General features: G+C 46.4%; 2 protein-coding genes across 3 annotated transcripts in view; one reads left to right on the top strand and one right to left on the bottom strand.

Moving 5' to 3' along the window:
* Positions 1 to 12,137, top strand: part of Mcph1 (microcephalin 1) — a 204,099-nt gene that overhangs the window by 114,271 nt on the left and 77,691 nt on the right. The gene's annotated exons all lie outside the window — the stretch shown is intronic.
* Positions 1 to 12,137, bottom strand: part of Angpt2 (angiopoietin 2) — a 51,054-nt gene that overhangs the window by 22,880 nt on the left and 16,037 nt on the right. The window contains exon 2 of the mRNA XM_059245033.1: positions 1,430 to 1,585. Within this exon, the coding sequence (XP_059101016.1) occupies positions 1,430 to 1,585 (156 nt within the window). The remainder of the gene's footprint in view (positions 1 to 1,429; positions 1,586 to 12,137) is intronic.

Raw genomic sequence — 12,137 nt, forward strand, 5'->3', positions numbered from 1 at the left:
GGGCGTGAGGGGCTAGTGGTTTCTCTTAGTGAGTCATGCTGTCTTGTGCTAAGTCTAATAGTTGGTCCTCTTAGTTAAAGCAGCAGGTGGGGTACTGAATATTGGGGTGGCTTACAATGGGGACCCTCTGTTGTTTTTTGAAAGGACTGGTGTAGCTCAGAGCATGATGATACTAACTTTTGAAGCGTCCAAGAAGTAGGATCAGGACTCAGGAAGCAGGACTTAGAGAAAATGGAGCACCTGATAAGACTCGCCCTCCCTTGGGGCTTTTGGCTCCAGATCATACCCTGTCTGAGCCACCGCAGGCTGCCACCCACTATTCTGTCAGCACGTCCTCTAAGAATCCATTCCACAAACTTCGTTAACAGTTACCTTGACTCCAGGGTTAGAGTTAAGAGCAAGGTTCCCAGCTCTCTGCTTCGTGGTTTCTATTTCTCAAATATACAAAGCAGAACTTGGAAATGAAAAACAATATCTAAAATCTAAAGGAGGCCAGCAAAGTGAAGGAACATTTATCTTAGCATATTAAGCTGTGGATAACACTCATAGAGCTAGGGAGCCCCTGATAGAATAAATTGAATTTAGCCCCAGTTGTGAAAATGAAAATCCCTTGGCTTCTCAGTCCTAACTGTCCCTTAACTCGTCAGTTCTGAAGCCACCACCTTCCTCCACAGCCAGTGCCTATAGCTCTCCATTATTCCACCGCACAGCCACCAGCAGGCACGTGGTCTGTTAGCTGCTGCTCTCCGTTTTTCCACCGCACAGCCAGCCACAGGCACGTGGTCTGTTAGCTGCTGCTCTCCATTATTCCAGTGCACAGCCAGCCACAGGCACGTGGTCTGTTAGCTGCTGCTCTCCATTATTCCAGTGCACAGCCAGCCACAGGCACCTGGTCTGTTAGCTGCTGCTCTCCGTTTTTCCACCGCACAGCCACCAGCAGGCACCTGGTCTGTTAGCTACTGCTCTCCATTATTCCAGTGCACAGCCAGCCACAGGCACCTGGTCTGTTAGCTGCTGCTCTCCATTATTCCAGTGCACAGCCAGCCGCAGGCACCTGGTCTGTTAGCTGCTGCTCTCCATTATTCCAGTGCACAGCCACCAGCAGGCACCTGGTCTGTTAGCTGCTGCTCTCCATTATTCCAGTGCACAGCCAGCCACAGGCACCTGGTCTGTTAGCTGCTGCTCTCCATTATTCCAGTGCACAGCCACCAGCAGGCACCTGGTCTGTTAGCTGCTGCTCTCCATTATTCCACCGCACAGCCAGCCACAGGCACCTGGTCTGTTAGCTGCTGCTCTCCATTATTCCAGTGCACAGCCAGCCACAGGCACCTGGTCTGTTAGCTGCTGCTCTCCATTATTCCAGTGCACAGCCAGCCACAGGCACCTGGTCTGTTAGCTGCTGCCCCAAGGGGTTCAGTCTGTCACTTACTTGGGCTTCCACGTCAGTCAGTTTCCGAGTTTGGGCCGCGGTCTGGTTCAGCAGGCTGGTTCCGATCTCTATCATCACGGCCGTCTGGTTCTGCACCACATTCTGTTGGATCTCCACCATCTCCTTCTTCATGTTGTCCTGGATGTAGTTCTCCAGCTACGAAGGAGCATGTGATGGACAGACAGTCATTAGTCAAATGGCTAGAAGCCCGATTCCCAAGTATTTGTCGTTTGCCTCTTTTCTAAGACACTTTATGTAGGGTGGTAAGACGGCTCAGCCGCCAGAGGCTCTAGCCCCACACTTGGCCTTTGGATACTGATTTCTTTGTATGTAAATTAGCATTTCCAGTGGGTCAGTCGAGCCCCTCAGAAATAAGGCTGTGCTTCGACGTCATTGTGCGTGTGTTACTCGGTGCTTAAAACTTTAAAATGGTAATCTGATGATGAGAGTTATTAATTGGCCCAAACTATAGCTCAAGGACAAAAAAAATACATATATTTTTATTCTTTTTGTACAAAGCAGAGTGTTTTTGTATTAAACTTAATATGAAAGCTGATTCCAGTGCCTTCCTTTAAATTTGAAAGTCTCTACAGAGGGTCACTGGGTTTACAGGGTCAGTCATGAAAGCTCTTCCTAAAACGTTAACCAATGATTCTTAACTTCTGCCTTTCAGAGTCAGAAAGTAGTCTGGGAGGAGTAGTGTTCCTCTGTGAGTGTTCAGGGCTTCCTTGTTGGTGGGACTCGGGTTGTGTCTTCCGATGGGTACTGTGCAGTCCATGGGTTTGCACTCTTAACTATATGCTCTTCCCACTGTACGTTTGCTCCTGGCACTGCCTGTCCATCGTCTCCCACCTTCCATACAAGCTTTCTGGATAGTTAGCAGTCACTCTCGCTGACCAGCCTTCCTTGGTCACTGAGCAGATCTACCCCAACAGTGTGACACGTCCTAAAGCTCTCTGGTCATTTATGAAAGCGTGAAGATGAAGCTTCCGCTATGACATGGAGGTAAAATGCTGTAAAACTCCAATAGCTGTGTGTAGCAAGTTAGTCCACTCTCGCATGCTGGTCTCTACTGACTCCACCAGGCCTATCCCAGGCTCTTAGTATAGTATCCTTCTTAATGCACCTTCCTTTCTCCCTCAGCTTTACTTTCAATAAATTGGAATGCACCGCTTACAGGAACGCATGGGCAGCACTTTGCATGTGTGAGCCTGGGTCACAGCAAGTTGTCCACAACTGTCCTCCATGCTTGCTTCCTCTCCACACCCAGCAAAGACAGTGCTTACAAGGATATATTCTGGGAGTCTGGAGCTAGGAAGATGCCCTGAATCTCTAGTGTAGACCTGTGCTCAGAAACAAAGGTCTGCAAGCCTAGTTAGTGTAAATGAAGATCTTGACTTCCCTTTTCTCACTCGGAAGCATGTAACCAGAGAGGGAAAATAAACCCTCTAACGCCTCCCTCCCCTTTTTCTGGGTCAAATGTGGTTACAACTGTTAGGAGCCAGGAGAAGACTGTTTAAAAATGGAACATTTAAACTCAAGATCCAATTTAAAATTAGACCTGGGGGCCTTAAAAAAAAAAAAAAAAAAAAAAAAGGCTTAATTTTCAGAAATAAAATTCCCTCATTTCATTACTATATCTTTTTCGAAGCTTAAAGACAAGAAATTCTAAAAGGTCAGTAATTCAGGAAGAGATGGGGGAGGGCGACAAAGCCATGTACATGGTTGTACTGTGTGGAATGCTTATGAAACAATTAAACGCAGTTCCTTTTTATGACAGTAATTGAAATTTGCAGGGTGGGGAAAGTGACGCACCAACAGTAACATCGAGTGACCGTTTTACACCAAGACTGAAAGTTCTGAGAAGCCGTGAGCTGCTTAAGAAAGAAGACACTTTCTCTTCAGGAGCGGCCCAGCAAGGCGGGCTGGAATCGCTAATGTCTATTAACCACCGGCCAGCTGCATCTCAGCCACTCTCTAGGGTTCCTGAGCTCGGAATGCCCATCTGAGAGTTAACACTTTCTAGCATAGTGTTAACTCATCCCCAAAGCCCCTACCCGCGTCCCAGCCTTTTAACAGCCGGCAGTGATATATAGCTCAGAATCGGCTTGAGCCTACCTTCCTATCCTGGGTTGCATGGTGCTTACAAACAGATCACCTCACTAGATTCACAGCCGTTTTTGGCCAACAAGAAAACCTAGAATTAGGGCAGGGTGTCTAGTTTGGTGGTGAAGTGCTTGGCTATTTATTATATATAAGGCCCTAAATGCCATCCCCGGCACCATGAAAAGAAAAAAGAAAGACCTGATCAAAAATTATCAACATCAGTCATGTCTCTCAAGAGTGTCCTGACAAAAGAATCTGTTTCTCTTCTCCGAAGACTAGTACTAATTTTGAGATGGGAAGACTGTGGTTGTTCATATGATAATGTGAAGACAGCAATTTCCAAATGAAGGTCTCCTTCATGCGGTAGCCTTTCTACAAATCATGACATCTCTGAGAACCTAAGACTGACTCTAGACAGGAACCTCTCAGCTGGTCCACAGAGACATATAAACCTTGAAACTGCCCTGTCTTTGGACATATGTAAATTCATTCTTTTCTAATTGACCACATGGGATGTCTTTCAGGTCAGGGTTTCTTACTGTTTTTAATCCCTGATAGCAGAAATCTGCTCAACAAAGCCCTCTCTGGCATGAGAAGTCAGCCGACGGGAGGAAGGGGTAAATAGAGCTGTTTTCCCGTGTGCTGCCTTTCTTGTCACCCACACTTGGAGGCTGTTACCAACGACAGCTCCAGGAGCCTCGTTGAGACTCCCCATGGAGGGGCATGGTTCTTATTCCATGCATACAGTTTCTTATACTCATGCGTCTCATGGACCTTTGACATCAGCTTCCCGTGATCATGCAGTGGTCTGTAGGCACAGGTGTCTCTGGAAAGATCCCTGTATACCTGGGAGAGGTCGCCCTGTGTTTGGATGTTCACTTCTAATGGCTAAAGCACCTCTGGGATGCTGAGCCTTTATGTTCCTGTGCTCAGAATGCAGAGGATCTCTGGGTCTACCCCTGCAGCCTGTCCTGATTCTGTAGTTGGAGAACATTGTTGCTCAATGTTGGTGTACTCCTAATACAATCCCTAAAAGCTGGCAGCAAATCAAAGTTCAGCTGTCATAATAAAATACATTAAAGCCCACGTGTGTGTGTATAATGTCAAATATGTTCTAAGGCTTAATTACCCCCTCACCCATTTGAATAATCAGAGTTGACAGGAAAAGTAAGTCCATTTGTGAGACAGCCATGCAGACTGATTGTACATTAAACTATCTCTCTGACTAGCTCCCTTATTTTTTATACTGAAAGAAAAGTCATCTTGCACTTTGCTGGAGAAAGAAAAACATGTAGTGTGCAGGAATTGTCTTCAGTGTAGGGCCTGACTTTGACCTCTTGGCAACAGCAGATGCTAGTTGAAGATTCTAGTAGATGCTAGGTAGAACTGCGTGGCCCCATCCCCTTTCACTGGTGAGTTTCCGTCTATTTGAGGAACCCTGTTTTCCTGGGAAATTAAAAATTGATGTTTTCTTGGGCACATTTCAGGCTGTCACCTCACTCAGTAAATAAAATACTGTAACTTCTGACAGATGAGACAGAGAAAGGGAAGGAGGTTCTTTTCTTTGGCCCTTGTTTGTTCTGTGACCGGATCTCTTTGAGCCAGGCCTGGCCTTGAACTTCTGATCCTCCTGTCTGTCTACCAAATGCTTAGATTACTACAGAGCCTTGCCATGCCTAGGTCTTGCCTTCTTTTCACCTCCAAGAGTCCTTCTTCCATGGTTGTGTGTCCCCATCCCCATCTCCCACCTTCTCCTTTGGACCCCAAGGCAGTCCCTACCTTCTCTCCCACCACCCTGCCTTCAGAGTAAGGGAAACCAACTACAAACTGGACGCCTCTGTGGCTCGCATTGTTCCCTGACTTTGTCTAGAAATGAGTCTCCATTCTTCTGCTTTGTGATGCTGAGGATTGTCATCCTGTAATATCTTTGACCTCTGTATTAATCTGGCTTTTGTTGCTGGGTACTCTGGAAAAGGAAAGGGGTGTGATTATGTTCACTGGAGTGGGTCAGGAGCAGAGTCTTGCCTAGCACGTGCAAGGACATGGGCCCAATTAGCTCACAGTTTGGGAAACTCAAAGCCTGAAGAGCATGATGGACAGCTTCCCTGGCAACATGAAGGCACAGGTTGTCACAGCAGGAGCTCGTGGGAAAGGGAGAAGGTCAGATAGTGAGACAGAAACCAGAAAGACCAGGAGGGGACAGTCTTGCTCCTTCATAGCAACACTCTAGGAAACCTAACCAGGGTCCCAGGAGAACTGCTTTAGTCCCTGCCTAGTGCAGTGCCCCCTCCCCCCAGTGACCCGTGGCTAGATTCCCAAATGATGGGTCCCATCATTTCCCAAAACTGTGACACAGGGGACAAAGCTTCCACCACACAAACCATTGGGAGACATGTGCAAACCAGATCCAAAGCAGAGCAGTCTCAGGCTTTGGGAGCCTGTGACCTTCCTGCTGTGCCTGTTCGCAAAGATTAGAGTAGCAGTAAAGGCACATTAAGAGAATAACTCCTCTGGTCAGGAGAATGGGATCTCTGGCCTGGGTGGTGACCAACCATTGCAGTTAGACCAGGCTAGGAAGGCAGGCTCACCTTAGGCCATTCTAAAGAGATAGGAGGAATGATTGGCCCTTTAATGAGTACTGTGTTTTTCTGTCCCAGAATTCCCAGCCCCAACTCAGTCTCTTACAAAGTGCAGCCATGCCATGCTGCTTCAGAAGCCTGCCGAGTTTTCTGAATTACTCAGAAAGTAGTAACCTTTCCTTCTCTCCCTCTTTCATATTCTCTCTCTCTCTCTCTCTCTCTCTCTCTCTCTCACACACACACACACACACACACACACACACACACACATACACTCTCTCTCTCTCACACACACACACACTCTCACACACACACACTCACACACACACACTCTCTGGGCTCCTTACTCTTTACAGCTCCTCTCGCTGCCATGAGGCTCTTTGTCCACCATGTGCCTGACCTCCATTCGATGGTACAGCTTTTTTCCTTTGCTCCTCCATTCTCGACTCTTCTGGGTAGCTGCTCACATTTATAGCTTGCCTGCCCTGGGGTGCTTTTCTTTTCAACTCTAATATAATTACCTTAAAGCTTCCATTTGAGCCCATTCTTAAATTCTTACATTAACAAGACTAAAAACCCCAAGAGGGGACCCCAATATCCCCTGCATAATAAGGCTACTCAGTACCTCCCAGTACCTGTCCCTTGAGCCCTTCACCTCCTGTGTTCACATTCTCCCCGTCTGTGCTCTTGAAGCAAGGTTGTATTCTGACTTTTTTTTAAGTGCTGTTTAATTTATTTTTAAATCTACCACTGGAAGTGAATGTTCATGTTCATTTTGGATACTAAATGTCTGTAACCATTTCCATGTACACCCTTAGAAACAACATCCCAAACATTTGCTCTTATAATTAGTTTGGAATTTCGGATGCAAGATTATTAAGCCCAGGGATGCTGTGTGGGGATGGCTTCTGACCTAATGTTCTCTAGCCTCTGTCGTGGGGGAACTCTGAGGCATCTTTTGAGGTCTCCAGACAGAAAAGTGGCAATGCCTGGGCCCTCCCCCGCCTCATAGCCCTGCTTTGTTGGTTTTGGTTTTTAAGTCTCTTGGCTTCTGCTGCCTAAGCATCTGTGTTCTCTGCAGGAGAGGATGAGCAGGAGGCCCATGCTTCGGAGAAACCCTTGTCTTCCTAGGATACACGTGGGAGGCCTGTAGACAAAGACATGTCACCACGTGTTATAGGTCATGTTCTGAGGCCCCAGAGCTAGGAAGCAAGTGTCTCCCTGATTGCCATGCTTGTAGACACTATCTTGTATTATATGGCCCAGGGACACACACATCAGAGCAAATAGCCCACCTAATGCAGAGGTAGAGAGAAGCCAGACCTTTGGCCCTGGCTCCTGGGTGGTTGGTTCATAGGACTTTTTTTTAAACAGCAGTCCTGGTTCCATTTGCCGTGGCCACCAGGCCACAGCATGTGTAAGGTCTTCCAAGAACACTCGAACACTAGTTTTTTTTGTTTTTTTTTTTTTTCTCATCGGTTAATCCGTGTGGCTTTCTGTTATCTGATGCGAGGTCCAGAGAAGCTAGCCTCTTGCCGCCTTCATCAGCATGAAGAGACGAAATGACGCCGTGGTGCGCAGCCTTGTCCCCAGCTCCTGAGATGATATATCTCAATTGAGGCTGTGTGTTCCTGCATCCCACACTGTCAAGTCACTCCCGGTTTGTTCTTATCTTTCTGTGACCGTGATCTTTTCCGTGTTGTTGGGGAGCCTTTACATATGCCCACACCCCTTTGTGGCTCTGTCTGCCCCACTATCATTGCTTCAAAATCTGGCTTTTTCCCTCAGAAGCTTTCACTCTGAATGTATGTAGGTTTAATGGAACTTTGTAGAGTAGGGTGGACATTTTATTTAGCATAAGATATCATACTTTATAAAAGTGTCATCTAGAGAGATCTTGGGGTGCACATATTTATCCAGTACCTGTTAGAACACAGTCTCATTCCACCTTACAGAGACCTATACATAAGGAATAAAACGTAGCAGAGCTCCCAAGACCAGATGTCCATATGCAGAGCAGACCAGTACAACACTCCACTGCAGAATGCTTTTTATATCTTATTTCTGTAACCTCAGTGGATTCTCACATTCTTAGCTTGGGTTTCCCCAGGATCAGAGCCTGAGACTCAGGCAGGCATACAGGAAGTTTATTTAGGAAGTAGTCCCAGAGAGTGACCATGGAGGATGGTTGAGGAAGGCAGCTAGGAGGGACAGCCAGTTCAAACATGAGGGTTCTCTTGGCCACCACACTGGTGACTGGTGAGATCCCCAGAAGACCTGGGGAACCCTGAGAACCATCCTTCAGTGAGCACTGGTGGCCCTGTCGACACCCATGCCTTGGGCTGTAATCCAAAGGCTCCCACTGTGTTCTCACCAAGTAGAGTCAGCCAGGGGTCTCGAGGAGTGTCCATATCAAGGCTAGTCTATGGGAATGGCCCCAAGGGTTGAAAGTGGCCAACAAAAGTGTGCCCTATGATGGCAGGATGCCTCTATTGGGGCTCTTTAATAAGGGGAAATTGAGGCTCAGAAACCTTAAATGGTTCTTCCAGTGTCCCCCAGACCAGAATCTGCAAGCTGACAGAGTGTCTGGGTGGGGTGGGGTTTTGAGCTGTGACAAATGTGGCCTTTGATTATAAGCTCCAAGCCAGCAATTTGTGTGGTGGCTGTGTGGGAGAGCAACAGCAAATCTGAAAATGACCCATCGGAGAGTGTGAGAATTCGGACCGGAAATGCCAGCTGAAGTCCTACAAGAGGACAGCAGGCATGACCTCGCCTAAGCTGGAACAGCCAAAATATGGAGAAGAAATTCCTTTTAACCTCAGCAAATAAGTTGCATCCAGGAGATTCCACAGGCTTCTGCCATACATCTGCTAGGGAAGTTAGCTAGTTCATCCTACTCATGGTGAGGTGAGCCTGGGAGTGCAGGGCTCAAGTGTGGGCTTAAGAAATCTCACAGTGTACCCTGCTGTGTGCTGCCACTGTGGACAGATGCCAGCCAAGCCCTCTGCTTCTTTATTTCCTCTTTCTAGTAGCAATTTGAAGATGCAAAAGCTTTCAATGGAGAGAAGTTTGAGCTGCTAAAAAGTAGACAGGGTTAGCTTGCATGAAGACTCAGTAGTACACCTGCCCTCTTTACCTGTGACAGTGTGCACCTGCCCTCTTTACCTGTGACAGTGTGCACCTGCCCTCTTTACCTGTGACAGTGTGCACCTGCCCTCTTTACCTGTGACAGTGTGCACCTGCCCTCTTTACCTGTGACAGTGTGCACCTGCCCTCTTTACCTATGGTAGTGTGCACCTGCTGCCCTTTACCTGTGAAGATGTGCACCTGCCATCCGTTACTTATGGCACTGTGCACCTAACATCCTTTACCTGTGGCCCTGTGCACCTGCCAATCTTTACCCATGACACTGTAGCATTGCCCCTATCCTGAAGTGGTTGGCTTATAAGGCACTTCCTCCTTTTAGGAGATAGTTTTTCTTCTCTTTTCTGAGCATCCTTCTGTATGCTTTGCCCCAGGTTAGAAAGCCTAGCTATATGTTTGGGGGTGGGGGTGGGGTGGGGGCATATGTGTGTGTGTAACAACTTCATTAATGTGTAGAGGTGCAAACCTGGAGAGACACTGTAGTGTAACGCCAGGACATCTCAGACCACAGCATGCCCTTCATTTTGTTGTCCACAGCTTTTTTAATTTAATGATTTCATTACAACTAGACTTTGCTTTTCTGACCTAGTTAGGGCGAAAATCATCCTCTTCTGTTTGATTAGATTATCTCTCCTTTAACCTCTGGTTCCATTCCCACTCTTCCAAGTGTTTTAGGCTACGGTTTTTTCATATTTATTTTCATACTTGTAGTCCCTTGTGTGCACATATTTCACAGGACTGCACATGGGCCTGCATCTCGCTGAAGCTAAAAGTGACCAGTCTTTTTATAACTCACATTACAAATATAAACTATTTCACAAAGCCTTGCTTTACACATTAGTTTTAAAGTTAAAATATATCTTTAAACATTTTTAACAAACTCGTCTTAAATCTGATTAGCAGGTTTTTTATTTTATTTTGAGTCAAAGTCTCATGAAACCCAGGCTGACCTGGAACTCTATATCGAATTTTGAAAGCCTATCCTTGAACTCATGATGTTCTTTCCTCAATCTACCTCCGAAGTCTGAGTTTGTAGGCAAGAGCCAACCATACCTGGATATGTATAGATACTTAATTTTCAAAGAAAAAATACTTCAGGGGCTGCAAATGTAGCTCAGTTGGCAGAGTGATTGCCCACCATCCATGAAGCCCTGGCTTGGTCCTCAGCACTGCATTGAACACAGGCATGGTGGTACATGCTTGTTATCTCAGCCCTCAGGATGGAGTCAGTAATACAGTCATGCTCATCTGTGTAGTAAATTAAGACAAGCCTGGGCTATATGAAGATGAAGCAGCAGTGCAGGGAAGGTGTGGCAATACTCAGCACTCACTCAAGTATGCAGCAAAGCATGCAATGGTGGAACTTTTTCTCCTAATTACAATTTATATGAATTTCCTGATCTGAAATTTGATAGGAAATACATGAAGTACTCATCAGTATTATTTTGGTGGTTAAACTGGGAGCACTGTTCACTTCGGAAGGCTGTGGAAAACCCCCAAGCATGTTCTACTTCTGCCTGTGGCATGTAGTCCATCAAAACTGTCCTGCAGACCACATGCCCTGGGTTCTGTGGATGGCTGTCGTTTGATTCCACAGAAAAGAGGCTCAGCTGAGAAGTGCAAATGGTGATTATGACTTCGGGCAGATCATCGAGTGTCTAATTATGTCTCCTGACCCAAAATAAGCAAGTGTCTACCACAAAAATACATACTGTGCCGAGCTTCTCGTAACAGCATTCCAGCTTAGGGCTGCTGTTGCTTCTGACTCCTGTTCAGAGGGAGTTGGTCAGATTTCTGTTTTGGGGCTCATTCATGTTGGAGAAGGAATGGAGCTACTCTCCAGGCAGAAAATAGGAGCAGAAAAACAATTTGACCATGAACTGAAGGCATGCTACTCCAAACTGAAGATACTTCTTTTAAATTTTGTGCATGCTTATGTGTCTGTGTCTCTATGTGTGTGTCTGTCTGTGTGTGTAGAGACCAAAGGAAGACAGCCTTGTGCCTGCTCTGGCACTCGGCTTTATTCTCTGGAGACAGGGTCTCACTGAACCTGGAGCTCACTGATTGGGCTATACACACACACACACCCAAAGCCGACAGATAGACAGACAGATAGATGATAGAATATTTCACATGTTGGCCTAGGAACAAGTTCTTGAATGAATTCTCATCTTAAAGTCAATATTAAACTGTAAGCTTGATCTCATTGTGCCCTACGTATTCCCTGCATTTTATGATCCAACAAAAAGAGCTTTAGAGGGCAAGATGTTTGAAATGAAATATGTAATGTATTTTTACTGTCATAGCATGACACCGCTTAAAATGGGTGATTTTATCTGTACCTTTCACCTGGGACTACCTACATAATGCCTGGAGAATGAGCTTGGGAATGTGAGTTCACGCTCCGAGAACCGTGGATAAAACCGTTCTAGCTGCCCAGGGAGGGTTAAAGGATGCAGTTAGGTAAATTAGTAATTTAACATTCCTAAACATGACTCTTTCCGGATCAAGCATAAAAGGCATGTGCCCTTGGAAGCCCAAGAAAGAATTCATACAGTTCCCATTAGTCTAAAAATAAATAACAAATAAATAAATGTCTGAGTCATGCATTGCATTTCGGTGGAGTTCAGTGGCAGGGGGAACAGGAGCTGTGCTGTGCATGGTGGCTCTGCCGAGTGCCCAGCGGAATGAGGCCGCAGTGCTCCAAGAGAGTGTATTGATGGACTGGTGGAATTTAAATCTGTCTTGAGTTCCTCCAGTGCACTAAGTGTGCCATGCTTTTGAGTGGCAAAGTGGAAACCTGAGTGAGACGGCTGTGCCAAGACCAAGTGTGGCGACCTGTCTTTGAAGCTGTCCTGTGGGCACCTCTGCAGGAGACG

The sequence above is a fragment of the Peromyscus eremicus genome, chromosome 17 (genome assembly GCF_949786415.1).
Source record: "Peromyscus eremicus chromosome 17, PerEre_H2_v1, whole genome shotgun sequence".
Lineage (NCBI taxonomy): Eukaryota > Metazoa > Chordata > Mammalia > Rodentia > Cricetidae > Peromyscus > Peromyscus eremicus.